The sequence below is a fragment of the Glandiceps talaboti genome, chromosome 13, assembly GCF_964340395.1.
Source record: "Glandiceps talaboti chromosome 13, keGlaTala1.1, whole genome shotgun sequence".
Lineage (NCBI taxonomy): Eukaryota > Metazoa > Hemichordata > Enteropneusta > Spengelidae > Glandiceps > Glandiceps talaboti.
Window position 1 is genome coordinate 10,968,039 of NC_135561.1, and position 24,804 is coordinate 10,992,842.

At 36.2% G+C, this 24,804-nt stretch overlaps 1 protein-coding gene and 1 pseudogene across 1 annotated transcript; one reads left to right on the top strand and one right to left on the bottom strand.

Moving 5' to 3' along the window:
* Positions 1–2,725: 2,725 nt before the first annotated feature.
* LOC144444230 (pentraxin fusion protein pseudogene) lies at positions 2,726–5,516 on the bottom strand (annotated as a pseudogene).
* Positions 5,517–13,638: 8,122 nt separating this feature from the next.
* Positions 13,639–16,435, top strand: LOC144444231 (zinc finger protein 862-like). Its single transcript, XM_078133645.1, has 3 exons — positions 13,639–13,800; positions 14,453–15,378; positions 15,451–16,435. The coding sequence occupies exons 1-3, from the start codon at positions 13,639–13,641 to the stop codon at positions 16,433–16,435; spliced, it is 2,073 nt and encodes a 690-aa protein (XP_077989771.1).
* The last annotated feature ends 8,369 nt before the right edge of the window (positions 16,436–24,804 follow it).

Sequence of the window (24,804 nt, forward strand, 5' to 3'; positions counted from 1 at the left end):
CAACAAGAGATTTTGACTATGAAACTTTTGACTATGAAATAATTGGTTGCTTTGGTGGGATAATGTTGAACTGAACAATGATATTTCTCTCTGTAAGTTGGAAGTGTATGGCACACTGTTGATGTAAAATGTATACCATTAATGTTCACACAAAAAATAAATGGAATTGAAAACTAAGTCTGACTACAGGCACTTTATTGCAGCAAAATGTATTCAAAATGAAGACCCCTAAACATATTGAAAAATGACAATACACATAATAAAGAAAATGAAGACATTTGTGTGCTCTTCAAATACATCTTCAAAAGTCTTTTGGCAATGACAACATTTTGGGGTGTTGTCTCAGCATGAACACGTGAACAACTCTATCATGCATAAAATACACATAATAAAACACTTAATTCAATCTGGAAAGAAAACCTATAAAATGTTCATAAAATGTATGATTAATAACACACTCCATTTAATATAATTACCTTCATTTTGAGATGCATTGTGTATTTTTGATAATTGAATATATTTCAACACTGACAAATATTCACTGCATTGTAATATGAACATCAATTATCCTAAGAAATGTTTAAATCTTTAATATTTTTTTCCTTCTGTCTAAGTAATATTTAGGGGCAGGTCACTATCTCCAATGGGGGTAGGGGAGGAGGGATGTCGGTCTCTTCTTCATTCGGGTGGACCAAAATTATGATTGTGCAAAAACAAAAACAGGAAACCCCCAGTATGTGACATGTCACCTTTGTGCCAGGTTTGAAAAAAAATAGATATTGAAAGTCTGAGAAATGACGTACGACAGACAGAGCCCATTCCCCTTCAGGAGTCAGGAATAACTATGGATCAAGATTGGTGTAATTTAAGGATAAATTTATCCCAATTGAGATAACCTATTTTAACTTGAATTGTCAACACGTACCAGTGGTTCAACAATTTATAATGTTTACCCTGATCAGGGGTTATTCTTGACTGAAATGCAGACCTTAGAATAGTTCTGGAAGATTTAATACAGTAATGATACATTGAAAGAAAGCATAAAGGATACTATATTTAATAGAGATTATCTTGGCTATGTAAGTCTTACTATACATAAGTCTTTTATTAGACTCGTATAGGCAGATATGATGGTAATGGTACATTGAAGAACTCATATAGGATATGTTTTTTTCTAGAGGTTTTTTAGACTATATATATATGTCTCACAATAATAATATCAAGTCTTTTAGACTCCTATAGGCGGAATTATGAAACGTATATTATGACAGTGACATATAGGATATGGTAATTAGAGATGTTAGTCCCCAATATTCTTTTCTGTTCAGCCAACTTAGGGAAATACAAGTGACCTAAGAGGCTTTATTGTCACTACAAGTCGCTAGATGAGTAGAGACAAAATCTTAGGTCACATGTATTTTTCTGGTTGAATAAAGAAAAATATTGAGAATAAAATAATTAAACCACTGCCAGTAATATAATATCAAATAAAAATCGTGGAAAGTAATGGCAATTTTTAACATTTTGACTCATATTTCAAACACAGCAGAACCTATGATGCAGACACACGTTGTTATGAACTAGGTGCATGTTGTCGTAACATAACACAACCAGAATATATATTCCATATTTCTTGTTCAACTTGGCTCATGCATGGTATATATAACACATGTTAATTGCTTGATTGTCCTTTTGAAGTTGTACATAGGTGTGGGGTAGAGATGAAATGGTGTCACTATATGTACATAGGTGAGAGGTAAGGATGTAACAGAGTGACTATTTGTACATAGGTGAGATGGCTGTAATGGAGTGACTATTTTTCCAGAGGTGAGGCAATAATGGGATGGAATGGAGTGACTATAATACCTAGCTGAGGGGTGAGGATGTATCAGAGTGATTATTTGTACATATGTGAGGCAGAATAACGATGTGACTATTTGTCCAGAGGTGAGATATGGGATGGATTGGAGTGGCATGTACATGGGATCTGCAATCCTAGTAGTCAATTGTTCAGATTCCTGTACTGTACTAGTGCACCATACCATCATATACCTCCACATACCTTCATCTCCATATGGCAACATTTACTGACTGAAACTTATACCATGATGAGAATAAAAGAAGTTGGAGAGGATTTCGATGAAAAAAGCAACATAAATCGAGAAAAAACAATAATAAGAAAATAGTAATAATTGCACATATGGATTTCTAATGCATTGAAGACCAATGTTATTGCTATCCAAATACCACCAAAATCAGGAAAAAAGATACATATCACGTTACATTTCAGTAACTATTCTACTATATAAGACTAATGACAGAACCCCATGACATGTAAGTGCAAGTGTGGCGTACTCAGGGTATTTGCACGAGTGCTTACAGTGTTCTCTATGCCCATACTTTCATGAGTGTAGCAAGAAATAATGCAAGCATGAGTGCAAATACCTCAGAGTACCCACACTGGAACTGTAGGGGTTCTGTTTTATAACATATGTTTCACAGAAACGGCAAATTTCCATAAAAATCATACAGTGCAATCTCACGATTTTGTGTGTAGTGAACAATCACGTTTTTGGTATTGCACTGCAGTGAAAATACCACTGGTATGTGAGCGCATCAGTGCAAGTAATCTCTGGTACATACATAACAATTACTGTATCTATTCTATATCTAAGACAAGATAGGTTTCCTATCTGTTTGAAAAAAAAGAAGAATTTGGCTGGACTTATACAATTGCCATGACTTGCACTTCACATATATTTAGAACCGCTTCTCGACCCACCACTTGAATACTGACATTACGTCCGCTAACAAGTCCATCACATCTAAAAGTCAAGGTTTCGTCACGTTTTCTATCCTCACCAACCAGCTCCCCACAACGGGTATTTTCACCAATGTTCTCACTGTCTCCTACTCTCACTTCAGCATTCAGTATTCGACCACCTGTAGATAGCAAGTGTACATATTTGTATGAATTCCCATAGAAGTGCTTGAATTGGTATATTAAAGACTAATACAGACTAGCATTAAATGTATTAGCAGATAACGGCAAAATACTGGTATAATTTTTTGATATTCTCAGCGTTTTTCTTTGTTGAGCCGAGTAAATACAATTGACAACAGAAAAATTGTAACTTCAAATCCAAGACTACAGACAATGTACATGTATGTATATTCAGGATGAGTGAATGAAAAATATTGAATAATAATATCATGAAAATATTATACCTGTGCAATCTCGATTTAAGAAAAAAGTCGAAAAATGACGGCAATCCTGAATATTTTGAGTCATATTGATAACACTGTGAAAGTAATGACATAGATGTGAAGGAGAATAAACAGACCTTATATTCGAACACGTACATCTCAGCCTGTCGAGGTAAAACGACTGCTATTGATATGTTATATACATTGGGTTTTTTTAACAATGTGTTCTCAGTATTCCCCCTTCCCCACTTTAGATCAGTGAACCCTAAAAAGACCTTAAAAAGTTTAAGCCATATGAAGTTTGACACATTCACCTTTACATTAAGCAGATTTAAACTGAATGCCTTCCGTAAGGGCAGTCTATAGATTTTCGTCCCTACACACAATAGTTGTTGGAATACAACAGAACACATGTGATTAGTTACATGTTTGAAGTATATACCAAATTATATTGAATTTGAAGTATGCATTTTGAAGATATAGCCTAATTACTGAAAATCATTACTTATGCAAATGAGTCATTAAAACCAAAAGTTACATCAAAAAGCTTTTAGGAAGCCCTGCACTTTGTTATGGTTGATGTATGTAGCAAATGATATTGAATTTGATATGTGCATTTTGAAGATTTAGCCTAATTAGTGAAAATCATTAATTATGCAAATGAGTCATTACAAATAAAAGCTACACTATCAAACTTTATATGATAGATGAACTTTACTACCATCAAAGCATGTACCAAATTATATCAAAATTAAAATGCATTCTTAAGATTTAGCCTAAGTAGTAAAAATCATTAATTATGCAAATGACTCATCAAAACTAAGTATTACATCAGTAAGCTTTATGAGACATGTGCATCCTGGTATCATGAATGTACCAAATTATATGGAACTTGAAGCTTGCACTCTTCATGTAAAGCCTAATTACTGTAAATCATTAATTATGCAAATGACCCATTAAAATTACAAGCTACATCAGCAAGTTTTTCAGGACATGTGTCTTTTATGATGTTTGAAGTATGTACCCAATTGGATTCAATTTGCAGTGTGCATTCTTAAGATATAACCTAATTACTGAAAATCATTAATTATGCAAATGACTCATTATAACTACAAATTCTATTTTCGAACTTTACATGACACATGCACTTTCTGTGTATGTAATAAATTACATTGAATTTGAAGTTTGCATTCTTGAGATATAGCCTTATTACTGAAAATCATTAATTACGCAAATGACACATTATAATCTTGGCTGTTTACCAAAACCTAATCAGTTCTAGCCATTACCCTAAACAATATGTGCACCAAAATTAATTTGAATGGCATCAGTTGTTTTTGAGAAAAGTGAGACAGACACACCCACGCAGAGACTTCCATCCCTAAATTATAACCTTCCTTACAGAAGGTAAAAAGTGATACAATCATTTAACTGTCAACTTCTGAAATTGTTGGTTTCATAAAAATAATTTTATACACGGAATTACTGGAGCAGGCCTGAAGTCAGCCCCTTAGATCATAACACAGAGAATCACTTTGCACTACTTTCTACAACATAGGGTCCTAATGATTAGTTGCAATGGATGAACTTATGTAGCATGCAACTCTCCTAAATCAATAATTCATACTGAACAATAGAATACATAAATGTACTTTTGAATCCGATTCGTTTTTAATACCAGAAGGTTATTTTCAGTCAACCTAAAATGTAAATATGTACACACTGTGGTCAACTTACTACAGCAGTCCATACGATTGGTTACAATGACTTCGTATATATCATAAGACTTTCCAAGATCAACTTTCCACCAAGGTTCCTGCTCCTTTACGGTACGAGCGCAAGACCCGTCAAGATAGCTAGTATGGTTGGTATCACCATCGATAGCTTTGTTTGCATTCATGGGATCTAGGTAGTAAGTACTTTGCGTAGCACTCCCGTTTGTGGCAACATTTATACCTAAAGTGAATATAAATGTAATAGACTTTAATCATCTCCTCCATATCCACATATAGTCTTCAAGAAACTGAAAACATATGACTGGAAATGCTTTCTAGGCAAGTCTGCATTTGTCAAAGAAATAAAACTGTCATGGGGAGTGAATAGAAAGAATATAACATGCATATTGAATCATTGTCAAACAAATATTAACACTATTATTAACATTACTAACACTCATAAATGGTTTATATAATTCCTGTGTATTTTTTGACAAAATAAGTTGCTGATGGATGTTTCGGTAAATTTGATTTTCATGCCACTACCTACCACAAATAAATTGAACAGGGACCATGACTTCCCATACCAAACATGTTGGTTACTTTCTGCAAATTTTGGCGTTTGAGTGTTCTTTGCAAACAAAAAGTATAGCTATTCCTTGCTGTCTGCAAACTTGCAGTTGCAATCTCTGGCCTCAATTCTCAATTCCCAAAACAGAATATTACTGCCTAAGTGCATCACAAAAATAATAATCATTTGCTTTCATGGTCGACACCATAACTTCCACTCCACGTGCTTCACATGCATAGCGGAACCAACTCATGTGAAAGGCCACATTTTAGACCTCGTCATCTCTAACCAATCAAACTGCATTTCATCAATTTCTGTTGACTCTCAAATAATATCAGATCATAATCCCGTTCATGCTAAGATTATGCTGGAGAAACCACCACTGTTAGGCCGCAAGATAGTTTACCGGAAAATATCCTCCATCTCAACTGATGATTTCATGAAGGACACTGGATCCGTAACAGATTTCAGACAACCACCATCCGATTTAGACTCTGCCGTATTAGCGTATAATACTCATCTCTCAGAGATTCTGCATAAACATGCACCCTTAAAGCAATGTACAATTACAGTAAGGCCTGATACTAAATGGCATACATCTGAGATTGATGAAGCAAAAAAGAGACAAAGATCAGCTGAGCGTCGATGGCGCAACACAAAACTAGCAGTTCACAAACAAATTTTCCTTGAGAAAGGCAAAGATGTACATCAACTCCTACAGAAAGCAAAGCAGACATACTACAACAAACTGATACTTGTAAACTCAAAACAACCAGAAGACTCTGTTTCAGATATTTTCCACTGTCCAGTAACCCTCAAAAAGATGACCTACCAGATCACACTTCACTCAACGACATCACTGAGAAATTCAGTCAATATTTTATTGACAAAATAAGAAATATCCACCTTAACTTTGATAATTCACAACCAACACCTGCATTTGACTCTCTGGAAACCCATACTTCATCTTCTCTGTCTGTCTTCAACCCAGTGAATGCAGATGATATCAGCAAAATTATTAACAGCACGCCGTCTAAAACCTGTTCCCTCGATCCTATCCCCACATCGCTTCTGAAACAGTGCCAAGAAAACTTGTGGACCATTCTGTCTTTCATCATTAACTCATCTCTTACTCATGGTAATGTTCCAGAATCACTCAAGTCAGCCATCGTTAAATCAATTCTGAAGAAATCCTCACTTGATGCCAATGTACTCAAGAACAAGTCATTGAGAATGACATAGTCCTCGCTATGATTGGGTTTTACGGAATTATCACTACTCTGATCACGCAACAACACTTGTGAACCTAAATCAATCAGACTTAGATATGTTTTGTCTGTTTGTTGGATATGGAACATGCCTACAACAATAAAGGATATGTCGGGTATGGGGGATCGTATTACGACGAAAATGGATATGCACATGTATGTCATAGAACACTGTCCTAATACCAACTTTGAATGAGATCTGTTCAAGCATGTCTGAGTTATGGCTTTGGACATGGCAAATTCACAAACAAAATGGCTGCTAGGCAGCCATGTTGGATTGTATTATCATGACAACAAATGGATATGCATATGTATGTCATAGAACACTCACCAACTTTGAATGAGATCTGTTCAAGCATGTCTGAGTTATGGCTTTGGACAAAGAAAAATCGCAAACAAAATGGCTGCCAGGTGGCCATATTGGATCGTATCACAACAACAATGAATATGCACATGTATGTCATAGAACACTGTCCTCATACCAACTTTGAATGAGATCTGTTCAAGCATGTCTGAGTTATGACTTTGGACATGGAAAATTCGCAAACAAAATGGCTGCCAGGCAGCCATATTGGATCGTATCACGATGAAAATGGATATGCACATGTATGTCATAGAACACTGTCCTCATACCAACTTTGAATGAGATCTGTTCAAGCATGTTTGAGTTATGGCTTTGGCCATGGCAAATTCACAAACAAAATGGCTGCTAGGTGGCCATATTGGATCGTATCGTGACAACAATGAATATGAACATGTATGTCATAGAACACTGTCCTAATACCAACTTTGAATGAGATCTGTTCAAGCATGTCTGAGTTATGGCTTTAGACAGGGAAAATTTGCAAACAAAATGGCTGCTAGGTGGCCATATTGGATCGTATCATGAAACAAATTGACGTGCATATGTATGCCATTGTATGTTGCCCCTGTACCAAGTTTGAAAAAAATCGGTCCAGGCATCTCCAAGAAACAGCTGCGGGCGGACGGACGGACGGACGGACGGACGGACGGACGCACGCACGCACGCACGCACGGACAGACGGAACCCAATCCATAAGTCCCTGTCCCGGACTTCGTCCGGCGGGGACTAACTACAGACCTGTCTCCAATCTACCTAAAATAATGGAGAAAATTGTTGCAGCCAAACTAATTGCATACCTTACAGCTAATTCATTACTAGAGCCACTACAATTTGCCTACAGGAAACACCACAGCACAGAGACAGCACTCATCAAAGTAAACAACGACATCTGTATAGCACTTGACAGAGGACAATGTGTACTACTTGTTCTTCTAGATTTGTCAGCTGTGTTCGATACAATAGACCACAACATACTCATTTCAAGATTATCAAACCTCTGCATTACCGGCATCCCACTGCAATGGTTTAAATCATACCTGCAGAACCGACATCAATCAGTATTGATATCAGGCAACACCTCCAAAGCACAACATCTACAATATGGCGTACCCCAGGGCTCTGTGCTCGGCCCACTGCTATTTTGCATCTACATTTCTCCACTTGCCACCCTATTAAGACGTCATGATTTGAATTTTATACAATATGCTGATGATAATCAACTATATGAAGGCTTTGCTTTGGCTGACACATCCACCACTGTTGCCAAGATGGAAACTGCAGTAGTGGACATAAAATCATGGATGACACGAAACAAACTTCAACTAAATGATGGTAAAACTGAGGTACTACTCATTAGGTCTCAGTTTATGTGCATACCCCGTCCCATTGACAGTATAAACATTGGATCATGTTCTGTTGACTTGGTTAACTATGCACGCAATATTGGTGTAACTTTCGATGATAAACACAGTCTTAGGAAGCACATTACCATAACATGCAATTCGATCTATTACAATCTTCGAAAAATTGGTCGCATTCGTCGATATCTGACAAGTGAAGCATGTGAAAATCTAGTCCATGCTCTTGTCTCATGCAAACTGGATTACTGTAATGGTTTAGCATCTAAAGACATTACTCATCTACAACATGCTCAAAACACAGCGGCCAGAATTGTTTCACGCCGCAAAAAATCAGACCATATCTTCCCAGTTCTCAAGGATCTACACTGGCTACCAGTCTACTACAGAATACATTACAAAATACTCTTGATGACCTACAAAGCTCTCAACAATGCTGCACCTAGTTACATATCGGATCTGATCAGTTTATATAAGCATGCTCCACGTGTACTTCGCTCCAACAACAAAGGTCTATTACACATCCCACCCTGCAAACTTAAATCCTATGGTGAACATGCTTTTTCACGTGCTGCCCCGCAATTATGGAACAGTCTTCCGGCTGCTCTGCGTCAATCGCCAACTCTGGACAAGTTCAGGAAAGACATTAAGACTCATCTTTTTATGAGAGCATTTTGATAAGAACTCTTTTTAGTGTCCTGTAAAGTGTCTTTGAACATTCTGAGTAATGGATTCAGGCGCTATATGAATTGTTTGATTGAATTGTTTGATTGATTACTATAGGCGTGTGCGAGAATAAGTTCACCTTCTTGTTCACATTTGGAATGTCTTCCGAAGGCTAAATTAGCCGTCATGTTTGGTACGGGCAGGCCACCCATACCACTTAATTCTGTTGTTTTTGCCAACTTGTAGTTTTTTTGGTTTATAAACAAATACTTCCCAGGTAGAAAGAAGATTAATTTATCAGTCAAATTCCAAATTTATGATTTCCATAGGCATACTAAAAGTTTGGAGTTGCCTGAATACTTGTTTGCCTCCAAACTCTATATATGGCAATCGGTAAGTGGCAGACACATCATATCTGATGGCATGAATGTGGACAATGCATCCAACTCTAGGTATCACAATTATAGAGAAATTTGTATAAATATTTTGCATTCCAAACCACATTGAAGGCTTATGTACTTCCTGGTCATTCCTTTCAACAATGTTCTGCAGTGCTCAAAAATCAAAAGTCAAAACAATCAAATTTGTCACCATTAGTTTTCTTTTTAACATCAATTAAGCTTTGGCAGGTTGCTTGAATGGCAGTTTTGTAAAAGAATGTAGTGAAAATTAGGTGTGGCAAGAAATACAAACTTCAAGTGAGAAGTATACAAAATATTAAATGTTACATAATGAATAGGGTCACTAATACTGTTTGAAAACGCTCTTAATCTTCATAAATTCTCTTAAAGGTTGCATTGTTCACCAATCTTCATTCAAACGGAAAATACTTGTAACAACACTTGTCAACAATATTAATTTTAGTCAGCAGAGTAAAAGAAACATTCAACAACAAAACAACTAGATATATAAAAGCAAAACCCACGATTTCCAACTAACTTTCTTACCTGAAAAATATGTTGTCATTTGGATTGTAGTTTGTACAGTAGATAATTCTGCTGTAGTAGTAGCAGAAATATATGTTGTTTCTCGCTGGCTGGACACGGTTGACACAGAAGATAATTCTACTATAGTAGTAGAATCATTCTTTTCAGAAATATCTGTTGTTTCTCGCTGGCTGGACACGGTTGACACAGAAGATAATTCTGCTGTAGTAGTAGCAGAAATATCTGTTGTTTCTCGCTGGCTGGACACGGTTGACACAGAAGATAATTCTGCTGTAGTAGTAGCAGAAATATCTGTTGTTTCTCGCTGGCTGGACACGGTTGACACAGAAGATAATTCTGCTATAGTAGTAGAATCATTCTTTTCAGAAATATCTGTTGTTTCTCGCTGGCTGGACACTGCAATGCAAATGATACAGAACACGGTGATGTCATTATGTCACTGAAGTATTTTTGCAATGATTTTTGCATATATGTCTAATTGCATGGCATTTTTTCAGAAACTAATGTATGCTAGGAGTTGATATTTTAATTCATTGGCAATAATCCATGTGTATCACATATAAAACATTAAGATTCTACAAAATTGAGAGATAATATGATAGCCTGGTCATTCTTTGACAAATATACTACTTGTAATTTGTTCTCTGAATTTGATATGATTTGATTTGATTTGACTTAATTTGATTTGGTTTGACACAAATAGTTCACAAAGGTAATGAAAAATTACAAACATTTACCAATTGCACAAAAATAACTTTGAAAATTAATCAAAATGCATAATTGTATACATATACATGTACTTGTTACACTGTAGCCTCAAGAATGCAAGTAAATACATTACAGAAACATCATATTTAATGATATGGGTGGAGACACGGAATCCAATCCAGTATCTAGGTATCATATTAATTTAACTGAGATATTAATAGTGAATTTTTTAGCATTTCAGGACTCACTTCCTGGTCATTCAGTCTTTTATCATTTTTTTATCAGTCACTGGTTCTGCAGTGTTCAAAATATGTCAAAACAATCTTATTCTTCTCTGTTTCTCCCAAATTAACCTTGGGTAGTTATGATTACATCATTAAAATAGAAAATAATTGTAACATATTACTTGTAAACAAAGTCCCTTACATACCAGGAACTTGATTTTTAATCAGCTGGGAAAGAGAAATAATAAAAACAAAAGTTTAAATGGTATACAAAAGGCCTGTCATATTTTTCTGTACTGTTCTTTGCAGTGTAGATACATCTATATGTTTACTGTGTCACTGTACTACTAATTTATACTGTTATTTTCTGTGCTGTACTTTTGCTACTGTTCGTGTTCTTGGCTATACAGTACGTACTGTAACATACAGTCCTACATTATTGTGTTGTAACTTAATACCACGCTTTACCATAACATAGTGCTTTTTGCATACCGTATTGTATTACTGCAGTACATATAAATACATCATTGAACTGATGAACACAACACTTACATTCTTAGAGCCATATAATCAAGATATATAATCATGTATGTATTTTACAGTGTGTCAGTGTGTCCTCTAAGCCAAATGACGAGCCACTGATGCACAATACTTTGTTGTGACTCACCAAAATTTGGTGTTTCACCTATCTCTTATGGTGGTGGTAAATTTAACAGAAAATTACTATCCACAGATGATACTCTTTCAAGTTAAAGGGTAATGCCACTTACCAGAGGTTGCGTTAAAGCGTTATTTGTGCGTATTTGATGCACTATTTGACACTTGGGATGCATTTTTTTGGATGAATGCGTCACTGGGGACGCGTCATAAACAGGGGACAACCATGGGGCTTACTGTTGGCAAACGTACGGTTATCATCTTTGCTTCGAAGTTGTAGAACCGGACATCGTGGAATTAGTCAGTTCTGATTGTAACTACCGTCTAAATTTACATGTGCAGTGTGACCTGTGAAATTTGAATATGACCCATCATATACAAAACGTTCCAACAGTTTCATGTCCCCATGACCATTTCCTGCCGTGCCGAGCACGTCTTGGGTAGTTTAGAAACTATATGATATTATAAATACTTATCCACATGATTGGTTACTTATTAACAGATGTGGTTTGGCAGAGTTTCCATCGATAGCACGGCCTTACACTACTGTGAAGCATCTTCCCTCATGGGTGAAGCGATGATTAAATAGACCACATCGGTGGACAGTAGTCTATGCTGAAAACCTCACGTGGATAAATTCATACTGCCACGTCACCATTTTCTTTCTCACTAAAACTGAAACTTATTTTGAGCTTCGTTACGGGATCGAGCACATTACGTGAATTTACAGTGAACATGGCACCCGTAAGGCGTCGTTCAAGAATAAACGATTACAACGTAGCGACACAAAATTTATATCAAACTTTTACAACTGTGTCTCTGTCAAATTGAAGTTCACACTGTCGTTCATACTTCATCATTCATATCATGGAACTTAGTTTATGCATTGCGGTTTTGTACCATAGTGTAGTTTTATGTACTCCGTATAGTCCGACTCCAAGAATCGTCCTAACATTAGCTCTGGATTTATACACTACAGGGTTTCGACACGTCTTCTCCCATTCCGATATATATTTATCCGGAGTTCATTCTCGGAGCACATATTTTTAGAGAGTGATTACCATAGAAAATCGAAAGTCTAGAAAGATGAAGTTAAACCACTGTATAGCGTATTCTTGCATATAAATGTTTTCTTTTTGGAAGTGCAAACTATGTACTTGTATACGGTGTGCAGGAGAATGACACTGATGTGTTCATGTACATGTATTTACATTTATAACATATTTAGTGTACATCTGAAAGACATGTAGTGACCGTGTGCATGCAAATTTGGAAAAGACGCACCGTAATATGATTTTGATGCTAATTTTGGCAGGAATGCGTCCCAGGGACGCATCAGAAAAAAAGCTACCGTGACTTCTGCGTACTATACACGTTTTTATTAACTATGGGTTCTGGAGAGTCATGTCATGATACCATCACTTACAATTACTTTCGGTTTCAGAAAAACAAGAAGTTTTTCTAATGTGTCTTTGCTGTGGGCCATTGCATCATGGCAGTCAGCAGAAATAATGTATTCATGGTTGCACACTGAACATTCATGCTTTACACTGAGGGAAATTGGCACTTTGGAGTCATGAATATTCAGTGTGCAAAGATTTCAACTTCATGTTTTAGGTGAACGTATGATTTCTCTGAAATCAGAAATAATGTAGGTGATCATGAAATGATTCTGCTAACCCATAAATGCCTCAATTTCCTGGAGTAATCTTCCCCTTTAATCAGCATGTCAGTCATTCGAAATTAATGTCAACTTGAGTAAAATTATACAGGTTGATGTAAGTTCACATGATTCGTATTTATACACAATTATTTATGGACCGGTATATAAACTGAGCGGAAAAAAAATTCATTAGACTGGCAAAAATTACATTTGTACATGCTTTGAAGAGATGAACTGATCTATCACACAAAATAAAATTTGTGAACTTACAGAATAGAAAGTGAATCAAAATGCCTGTTAGTACTGCTGCGAGAACTATGGTGGTGGAAATGATGGCCACTAATTGGTACCGCCCACATATTCTTCTTTTTGCATGGCTTGTTTGTTCAGTTGTTATGGATTTAATATCAGGCTCAAGATCTGAAGTCCAGAAGCTTGTGTCCTTGAGAGATGTAAATGTGATTTAATTACTGTTAGGTTTACAATTTTGTTTCAAGTCATTGTCGTTGCTGTAGTCGTCGTTGTCGTCGTCGTCGTCATCATCATCATCATCATCATTTCCTGGAATAATACTTCTCTTAACTACATACAAAAGTTCACAGTTATTGAACTAAATACAATTCATTCTACCTGTATACATTTTCACAATGTTTTATTTAAGGCCGGTAAGCCGGTAAATGTTACCGGGGTTCCCCAACCATTTTACCGGAGTTCCCCTGGGCATAGATAATAAGGGAAATTCTCTGCTTGGTATGTCAAAATGAGGTGGATGCTTTGATTATATCACTAGACACAAGTCAGCTGGCCACTCAATTTTCAAACTGTAGTTGTAATAAAGAATGCATACTTTGTCAACATTCACTTTGACGCAACGACAATGTTGCAATTTTGTTGCCATTGAATTGCAATTTTACGTGATAGCTAGCATAAACTCCCTCCTAAACATTGTGTCAGATGCAGAGATGTGGCGGGAGAAAATGACATCGAAGTAAGACGACTGTGAGACCGCTGGTCACTTCAACAAATATGCCACGTTCATATATGAAAAAGCTAAGACCAATCGATGGAAAAGGGCAAAAATCGATCCAAGGTTTTTTCTAAAAGGGTGAATTTTCTGGTAATGATACCCCACCAACTACAGTGTCGAGAACAGAAGATCACGATGCCGACGTCGGTGCCTCGTGTCAAAATGATGGACAAACTACCCCTGGTACTCCTACGATTGGCGACGACTCTGATGGTGAACCGATTCAAAAGAAACGGAAACAAGTGCACTGTTTTCAAAATGGATGGCTTGTCGACAAGACGCTTTGTTACGATGAATCGGTCGATCTATTCTGGCTTAGATATGATGACACTACCGGGATGTACTGTTACCTGTGTCGTAAACACGATACATCTCAACAGGGGTCGTATGTGTGGAGCAGAGAGTGTAGCGTTCGATACCGACGTAATGTAGTTAGCAGTCATGGAACATCTGAAATGCATTTATTGGCGAAAGAAAAGGAGTGTTTACAACGATATTCACAGTTTGAGCAAGAAATTCAAAAACGCAAAAGTGTTGAACACGAAGTTGTCATCGCCGCCTTCAAGGCCGCTTGTTGGATCGCGAGGGAAGATGTGGCTGTTAATAAATATTCGTCGTTGGTAGGACTTATATCAAGTATAGGGGACGACCCATTACACCTACACGATTTCGGCCATACTAATTTCACGTCAGTGAGAGAAATGGTAATAATTATTGGAGATGTTTTGAGTTCAAAACTGATTGAACGAATCGGTTCACATGACGTTGCGTTGTTATTGGATGAAGCGACAGACGTGACAGTTTATCAACAAGTCATTATGTACTTGAGATATCTACACGAGGGTGATGTCAAAACACAGTTCTACGGCGTCGAACATTTGACAGAGAGTGCTACCGGTGCAAATTTGGCTGATTTGGTTCAAACGAGATTGCAACGAGACAACATTGGTCTCAGTCAAATAAAATTTGTTGGATCAGACGGTGCAGCAAATATGACTGGCCGGTAGTCGGGATTCGTCGCCCAACTTCGTAAACAAAATGCACATGTCGTTGGCATATGGTGCATTAATCACAGGTTCGCTCTTTCCATAGGAGACACGGTGAAGTCGTTGAAATGGCTCAAACGCTATGAGGGTACTCTCCAGCAAATAAATAAATTGTTTGAGTATTCACCAGAAAAGACGAGGAAATTAGAACTCATATCCACTCAGTATGAATCAATGCTGTCTGATGGCAAGCGTAAGAAGTTTGTCCGACCTGCCGCAATGCGCTGGACGTCACATGAACGTGCCAATGATGCAATCTACCACGGATACGAAGTACTGTTACAGACTTTGTACTATTTCACTGAAGAAGCAAGAATACGGGACGCTACTGCAGCAGGACTATACTCATTTTGCCGTCAGTATATGTTCATCGGTATAGTTTACATTCTGCAGACTGTACTTCCGATAATAGGAAGACTCGCTCGACTTTGGCAGAAAGACATACTGATTTTCAGTGAAGTGAAACCTTACACCCGCACGGCTATTGATAAATTAAGTGAACTCAAACGAACCCGCGAGCCTTTGAATCAACTGCGAGCAGAGTTTGAGGGTGGAAGATTTAGCGACGGACAAGTTCAGTTTACCCACAAGAACGAGGAGGGATTAGATATATTTTACGACAAACTGCTCACTGAGCTATGTAGTAATTTAGAAGCTCGTCTTTCTTTGATGCCGTTACTTGAGGCATTTGAATTATTCGACCCGTGTCGTTTTCCCGGTGTTGACGACAAACAGTATGGGAAGGATGATATTTCCCTTCTCTGCCAACAGTTTGCTATAGACGAAGAGAAGACTCAAGATGAGTGGTGTAATTTTCGGTACAAATTTGACTCCCCACCGATGTCGACTTTGAGTACAGCTGGCGATGTTTGCCAAGTTATCATGAAACAGAGAAATGCGATCGAAGATGAATACCCCAACTTGTGTAAACTAGCTGAACTTGCTCTACTTGTTCCTATGTCTAATGCGTGGCCAGAACGCGGAGCATCGTGTTTGAAGAGAATTAAGTCATGACTACGCAATCGAATGAAGGGAGACTTGCTACAGGCAATTATGACAATTGATTTGCATAAGGCTAATGACGACGTAATCACTGATGCCGTAACAGCATGGCGAAACAAACCAAGAGGTCATGTGTTTGGACCTGCACGCCAGGACATTCATGAAACTACAATCGGTGATATATCAGAACTTGCTGATGAGCTTAGTGTTCGTTTTCATGAGCTTAGGAACTTAATTTGCTATGATGAACCAGATTGTGATGAGGACGATGTGTGTGGAAAGGACCAGTAATAGTTGTACTCAAAATTGTAGTAAAATAACATGGTACAAGGACACAAAAACAATGACATTTGTACTCAAAATAATGTAGTCAAAACATGGTACAAGGACACAAAAACAATCACACAAGTGAGATGAGTGAAACACTACCTGTGATATGCAAAGAATATAGACTAGTATTTACAGTAAACAAATGACTGGTCAGATTAGAGCATGTGAAACTTGTAAGAGAATGTATACCTATGACTGTACAAAAACTGCATTGATTGTTATATTATATATTTACTTTAATTTTCTTGAAATAAATCTTTAAAAATGACAAAAGAAGACACTTGTGTTCTACACATTCATTTTAATTTTTAATGGGGAGGGAGGGGGGCAGTGTGTATATATATTTATTTATGATGATTGAGTATCTTATTATTTATTTGTTTGTATGTACTAGTAATATATATATTATGTGTGTGTGTGTGTGTGTGTGCATCTATTTGTATGAATGTGTGTGTGGTGAAATTGTAGGAATCAATATTTTATAGTAATTTCAAATCAGATTTACTACATATGTTATGTCCAAAAAGCATCTCCAGTCATCTACTGGGATCTAGAAATTAAAAAAATTCCTACTACGAGAAAAAAATTCCTACTCTCGTACTCTACCCCCGAAAACCAGGATTGCTGCTCTAGTATTCATAATATAAATTACTAAGACAGAAATGCAACAAATAAAATTCTCTATGAAAATACTAAACCACTTCATCGTGGAACGAATGCATCAAATGACTTACATGTACAGAATCTTTGCCAGCTCCCATCAAATTGGAATTTTGTAAATTCTGTTGGATGCCTGAAAAATATGTTAAAAGAAAATTATTGTAACATGATGCATAGATAAATTATATGCATACACATACACAGAGGCGGTCATTATAAAGCCTTTTAATTTGATGATACAGTTAGCTTAGCTCATATCAAAATACAATAACAATATTGCACCAACTAAAACAGTCAAAATAATATATCTAGCCACTTATAGAACAATCACTAGTGCACCCAGTCTTTATGCAAATTACTTTTGTATGTCTAATGTACCGTTTATAAATAAGGAACAAAATGATAAAAACTGGGTTTCATCACGAGTCATCATGTATGGTTGGATTGTGGAATAACACATTTTGGTGCATCACAATAGGTTGTCGTACATCAGTGGCACATCAAATTTTTATTTTTCAGGAAATGTTAAATTTGAAACATCTCATTTTACTGCATTTCTGCTGTCGCTCGTTTTTTCGTAAATTATCGGAGGTTTGGGGAGATTTATAATTTTATTTCCAAATGTACTTCAGAAAATTTACAACAGAATACTTCCAGCTAGGGAGTCCACCTTTTCATGAAAAATGCCTAACAGAGCAAGCCAACCTTTGCCTAACTCAACTACTTTTGCTGAACTAAGCTGTGAGTGAATTCATTTCCAACGAGTGTCCTGATTGGTCAATAACTGACATATTGGGAAAGTTTTTGGCCAATGGCAGGCATCCATACAAAAGTATGGTTAGAATATTACATGTTGGGCTTAATCATGGCTGCTAACAGCAAGTAGACATTACTGTCAATCTGTTTCGGGTTTTGTAAGGAACAACAGCAAAATGAGAAGTTGAATACACCAACTGACCTCCCTGAGACAAAAACACTAACAGTAAATAGGAAGAAAAGATCATGAAATTTGACAGATTGAGACAATCATCAACATTGCTACATTCATCGAACAATCATAGGTTACTGTACAAGATTGTCTTGTTCATAATTGTAATAGTTCTATTGGTTGCATATGTTCCAATATTACAAGAACTGTACATTACTTGATACTATTCACGCCATAACCATGTATTTACCACTTGCAAAATCACTGGAATTAAACTTGCAGTTAGAATCATTTAGTAACTTTTAGAGTTGACAGAGTTTCATTCTGCCCCTCTGTACCCTGGTACCCCTCAAACTCTGTCCATCCAATCTTATTCATAATAAATATTAATATACAAGACATGGCGTCACTGCATCATTTGTACATCACTTTCACTTTCCAACAATGAGTGACACTCAATGACATTTCACTGTACTTTACTGACATTGCTACAGAATGATGATTTAGTCCTAGGATCAGAGTATGCATAAATACATTTCAATGTTCATTTTATGATGATCGTTTTTTAGCATGGATTATATGTGAACAGTAATATGAATCTTTAGTATTATACACTTGTAGAATCTTCTGACTATTATATAAAGTCAGAATGTACGTACAAATAACAACAAAAGTACGCAATTCCTATATTGTTCAAAAAATCTTAGTTTCAATGGACAAAGACTGCTTAAAAAATGAATGCCTGCATTTGTATATTGACTATCATGGATAATATGAAAAGTCACGGTTTTTTCACCAATATGTATATAAGTAAAATATTGTAATGATGGGACATTGTGACATGTATGAGATGATGTGTGTTTGTAAAATGAATGATGGTGTTAATCTTTCTGCCCAATAGTACTCTGCAAGGTCCAGAGGATCAAATCAATATTTAGGGAATTGAATCTTTCAAATATCCATTGTGCAGTACTTTTGAAGCAAATTGGCTGAAACAGTCCACTAACTGTTACATGTATGCAAAGTCGTCTACATTTGACATTTTCCATGAACTCAAAGTTTACTAATGATTTCTGAAATTTACAACAACTTTTTGGACCAATTTAGTAAATTTATAAGAATTTTCAAAAGCCAGTGGAAACTCAGTCATTCCACATCGAATTTAAGAATTCTAAATTTCATCAAATATCCACTACTCTGTATTGAAATTAAATATAGAATTTAGAGAGTGAAACTCCGTCTTCTGCCATTTAGCAATGAAATAATTCCTCAAGGCTCAATACATACAAATAGCTTACTATTTCCAGTGGCGATGTAACCGCCCTTTATTCTTCTATCAAATAAAAATCTTTTCCTAGCTATATTTTACCGACCAAACCGGTAAAATCGTAGTATAATTGACGACTGTTTGGGGGTCGACGGTACTATGCCTGCAGAGCGAATAGGTCAACTACGAGGGAATTTCACCTGACGTCACCAACAAAAGGTTTGTTTCTGATTGGTCAGCTGCTTCCAAACAAGGGCGCGCGCGCGTGCATTTTGTCTACTGTTGTTATTTATCGATGTCACAGTTGTATTTGTAAATTTACAATATATGGGGTGAAAGGGGAATTTCTACTCACCAGAAACTGTAGTAAGTTATGTTGACTGATCAAGAATGTTCAGCATAATAACTTATCAGACGTCACCCATTCAACTTTAAAGTAATAACTGACAAAATATTCAGTATCTTCACTGTCCAGCGTCAAGTGCTCGTCACACTCAGTGTGTGCATGTGCTCTTTCTGGAGCAGTGGAGGATATATAGTCACAATTCAAATACTGATCGTAGATAGAACTTAAGTTCTCGTTCCTAAAGCAAGAACAACATTGTAATGGAAACTAATATAACAACCAAGACCAGAGATTTTTAAGTAACACTCACCTTCCAAATTCTTAGGTATTTTGTGATTGTCTACATGCCATTTGAATCCAGCCGATGAATTCAGCCATTTGTTACAAATCGGACATTGGTACATAAATGATTGCTCTTCTGTCTTTTCTGTAGCTTGGCTTTTTGATTCGATGATAACATCCTCGACTTTGGAGAGTTCAGTTTCATTTTCTCGTCGTTCGTCTTCTTCAAAATCGTCCCCAAAAAGCTCACTGAAGTCAAAATCACCAATATTTACAGAAGCCGACAACATTTTTATCGTCTGCACGTACGTATACACATGACGTAACGACAGCGCCCTCTATCCATATTTTCCTGAAAACGACGATTGGTGGCGCTGTTTGTGGATCAAGAGAATGTGGCGACACGATGTGGCGATGTCGTCGGTTCTTTTCCGAATTAACCCTTCAAAATAAGCTATTTATAACGTTTTGGGACCGAGGACATTTATTTTTGGGAACGAACAGAATTACGACAGGGGCACTTGACGAGAAAACGGGGAGAGGATACGAAAATTCCGGTACAAACGGGGGGGGGGGGGGGGTGTTTGGAAGTTTGATTGAATCACGTATACGATTGTATGATTCGGTTTGAAAATTAGAGGTAAACTGTGAGTGATACTCATACCTTGGTAATTATAAGATCAGAATATTTTCATTTAGATAATGGCGAAGAAAGGATAGTGTTTTTGGGGTGTCCAGCTTTTTGAACTTGGGGGTTATTGTTCTGGGCCATCGATTTGTAAAATTACATGTAAAGAATAACAATGTATGAAACCGAACAAGCTTGCGCGTTACCATGTGTTACTCAATCTACTACTTCCACTGGATCGTAATTACAGACATTCTCTGATTAGCTAACCGAACGTATAAATGAATTAATATAGAAATTCAGGAGAAAGAATTATGAGAAACAATCATGAATATTTCCGATGGTGTACCTCGGACTGAGATATTATTTATTTATTTATTTATTTGTCTGTCTGTCTGTCTGTCTGTCTGTCTGTCTGTCTGTCTGTCTGTCTGTCTGTCTGTCTGTCTGTCTGTCTGTTTGTTTGTTTATTTATATATTAATTGCATCCGTTTTGTGTCAGGGGCTCATTAAAGTGGCCATATTTATGAGGATTGGATATTTATTTTGGATTTTTAATTTATAAAACAATTTTATCATGGCTGAGAAATCAATGTGAAACAACATTGACAAAGTCAATTGTTTGTAACTCAATACATTGCAGAAAGCTAAGGTATAGTATGTGTTATTATTTAAAAGTTTGTTACTGTACGTACAATAACAAAGATTTTGCGCATTTATTAATCTTTTGCAATTTATTGTTTTACTTGTCATATCTTGTTTCACATTGATTTCTCAAGTAGGAAGCCACGATAAAATTGTTTTATTAATTAAAAATCCAAAATAAATATCCAATACTCATCCATATTGCAAGTTAAGAGCAGCACTAATAGAAAATGAAAATACACACACTGCTAAGAAAAAATAGAGAAGACATGACTAGTATAAATCACATACAGGAACAAACAAACAAACAAATAAATAACATACATACATACATACATACATACATACATACATTTATATCCTTGATACGCCATCCTGGTGGGGGGCCAAAACGAATGGACAGTCGTTGTATTATTACCAGTCGTGATGAAGTAGATACAGAGATTCAGAAGGCACTGAAGGGTTATCATGGTCTCTTTGGAATGACGGATATTGCGCAATATAAAAACAACCTCTTGCATGAGATAACAGGTCCAGATGGAATACCCTATCAATCGTCGTTTTTGAAAGGTGCGTCTGGAAGTCCTGGATTTGACGACCAGAGACGGCTTGTCATCATCCATACACTCGGATACTTCATTCCAGAAGGTAGTGAAAGAAGTATAATTGAAAAAGGCCTGAGTATGGAACTAATCCGTGACGATTTAAGGAAGAATGCACCTAGCATCGCAGACAGTGTCTTTAGGCCAATCGAGATGGACCAATCTCCATGATAACCAATCACACTCACTTCAAAGGTTAAGCTATGAAGATGGATCATGGATGGACAATATTGCTTTGTCGTCACTCAAGATAGCACGAATGGGATGGAATATGAACATGTACGCATATTTAATGCTGGCAAACTTTTCAACCAGATGCCGGGAGGATTAGCTAATCAAGAACATTTCACTTTTAGGATGGCATCTTTTCAACGAGACATGTTATGATTGACCAAAGAATTATGGGAAAAGTCATCTAAACTGACTATGTATTGACAATTCTTCGAAGGGTACTAGTATATAGAGGACCTTCAACTTATGCTTCCGACATAATATTAGATACATTAATCTTATCCCTCACCGATTGGTGCACATGTACAATGCTTTAATAGTGTGTGGTCTTGTATTTTATTTTAACCAGGCCAAGTAAATCAGTTATATAATGTAAAGTAATCACATTATAATAATGACTCAATAACAACACACAAACACCTATGCATACTTATACACATGCTTATATATTGTCAACAACATTGATCAGTGTAATTTAAATTTCCAATCACCAGGACAACAACAACAGTCAATTAGGGCCATCATCATAAACTGTACAAACAATATGCTAAACTGGACAGCACATCTCTTCACCAACATTCAATGACCAATGGAATATACTGCCGGACTCTGTTTATATCATCAATATATGTGAATCATTTTAGATTATGATAAGTACATGAATTAACAGAAGGATACATAGAAGCCGAAAGGATCATTAGTCCCGTTAATTAAACAAACTTGTACTGAACATATATACATTGTATGTATATACATATAGATATACAGTCAGGTGACGACCTACTGTATATCTTGCCTTGATATCCTATGAGAGAATAATACTATTGATTTGATTTGAACTCATATATACATATATATATATATATATATATATATATATATATATATATATATATATATATATATATATATATATATATATATATATATATATATATATATATAGTTTTGGTGGTTCTGGAACTCTTTCTTGGTTGTAACTCGGAGTTTCACGCATTATGGGATCATCAGATGATCGCACTATGATAAAAGGATCTGTATTTCATACCAGCTAAAGTACAGTAAGAATCCACCTTTGCTGAATACTACTTCCAAAGAGGATTTCATCAATGTTTTACCAGATTTTAAAGAGTCGTGCTTTATCAACACGTTTTCTTTGGTTACATGAATTGCACTAATTTTTTTTACATATATAACAATGTAACAAGCCTATATTTCACTTACTATTTGCATTTGATATTGAACCTTGTTGCAAATTTCTCTCAATCAGTCATTTCCGAGAAATGACTAGAAAACGCATGCATGGACGGATGGACAGAGCTCAATCTATAAGTACCTCCCGGACTTCGTCCGGTGGGGACTAATAACTACATTGATGAGAATAAATCTCAGGTGGAAGTCGTTTATGTATATTTTAACTTTGCTTAGCAATTTGCACAATTAATAATTATTAGGTAATTTCATAAAGCAAAGGTTACGCTATAATTATGGATCAATAATATTTATTTTGCCATCACTCATGATATCACGAATGGGATGGAATATGAACATGAATGCATATTTAATACTGGCAAACTTACAGAGAGAAATATCATTGTTCAGTTCAACATTATCCCACCAAAACAACCAATTATTTCATAGTCAAAAGTTTCATAGTCAAAATCTCTTGTTGAATCACTTTCAACATCCCATTGTAGTGTTCCCCACATTGGGTATTTTCTTGATATTTCATCATTTCTCCGACTTTCAATATCTGATTTCTTTCAAACCTGGCACAAAGGTGACATGTCACATTGGACATACCCACACATCACTTTGTTTCGTGACATATGCAAATTTGTCTGAGTGACGGCAATATTTGTAGTTAAAAATAACTTGTCTACGGAAAAACTCAAAAACTGTAATACCTAGAGACTCCGTTCAAGTGTCTACCACCATATATCAGTTGCAAGTTGTCTTTTAAGCCTATGACCTTGACCTTTAGGAACAACTGTCAAAATCAAGCAATTTTTTGCGTATAAATACTTTGTAGTATTTATTTGCAGTTAATTTTTAAATCATTTTACAGTTAATATTGAAGAAAAGATATACGCGCACAAGGATTACTGTTGGTGCTCATGTTAATTTTATACTGAATGGCAGTCATATTAGGAGTAACAAATGACATTATATTACTGCATAACTCAAAAACTTCAATACATAGAGACTCCATTCAAGTGTCTAATCCCATTAATTACATCTGAGCTTTCTTGTAACACTGACCTTTGACTTCAAACATCACCTTCAGGGTCAATTAATTACCACAATTAAACTATTTCTTACATATCACAGACAGTGTATAGCATTTATGGGTGGCCATTTTTTTTTTGAATTTTGACTTCGAACTTCTGGGTCAATTATTTAAATCCAGCCATATTCTGCATATCACAGACATTTTAGTATTTACTTGTTGCCACTAATTT

Excerpts from the sequence above, each read along its gene's own strand:
- LOC144444231 (XM_078133645.1), top strand. The coding sequence starts at position 13,639 with ATGCCTGTTAGTACTGCTGCGAGAACTATGGTGGTGGAAATGATGGCC. Across the intron at positions 13,801-14,452 it reads AGCTTGTGTCCTTGAGAGAT|GGTGAATTTTCTGGTAATGA; the intron begins GTAAATGTGATT and ends TTTTTCTAAAAG. Across the intron at positions 15,379-15,450 it reads GCAGCAAATATGACTGGCCG|GTTCGCTCTTTCCATAGGAG; the intron begins GTAGTCGGGATT and ends CATTAATCACAG.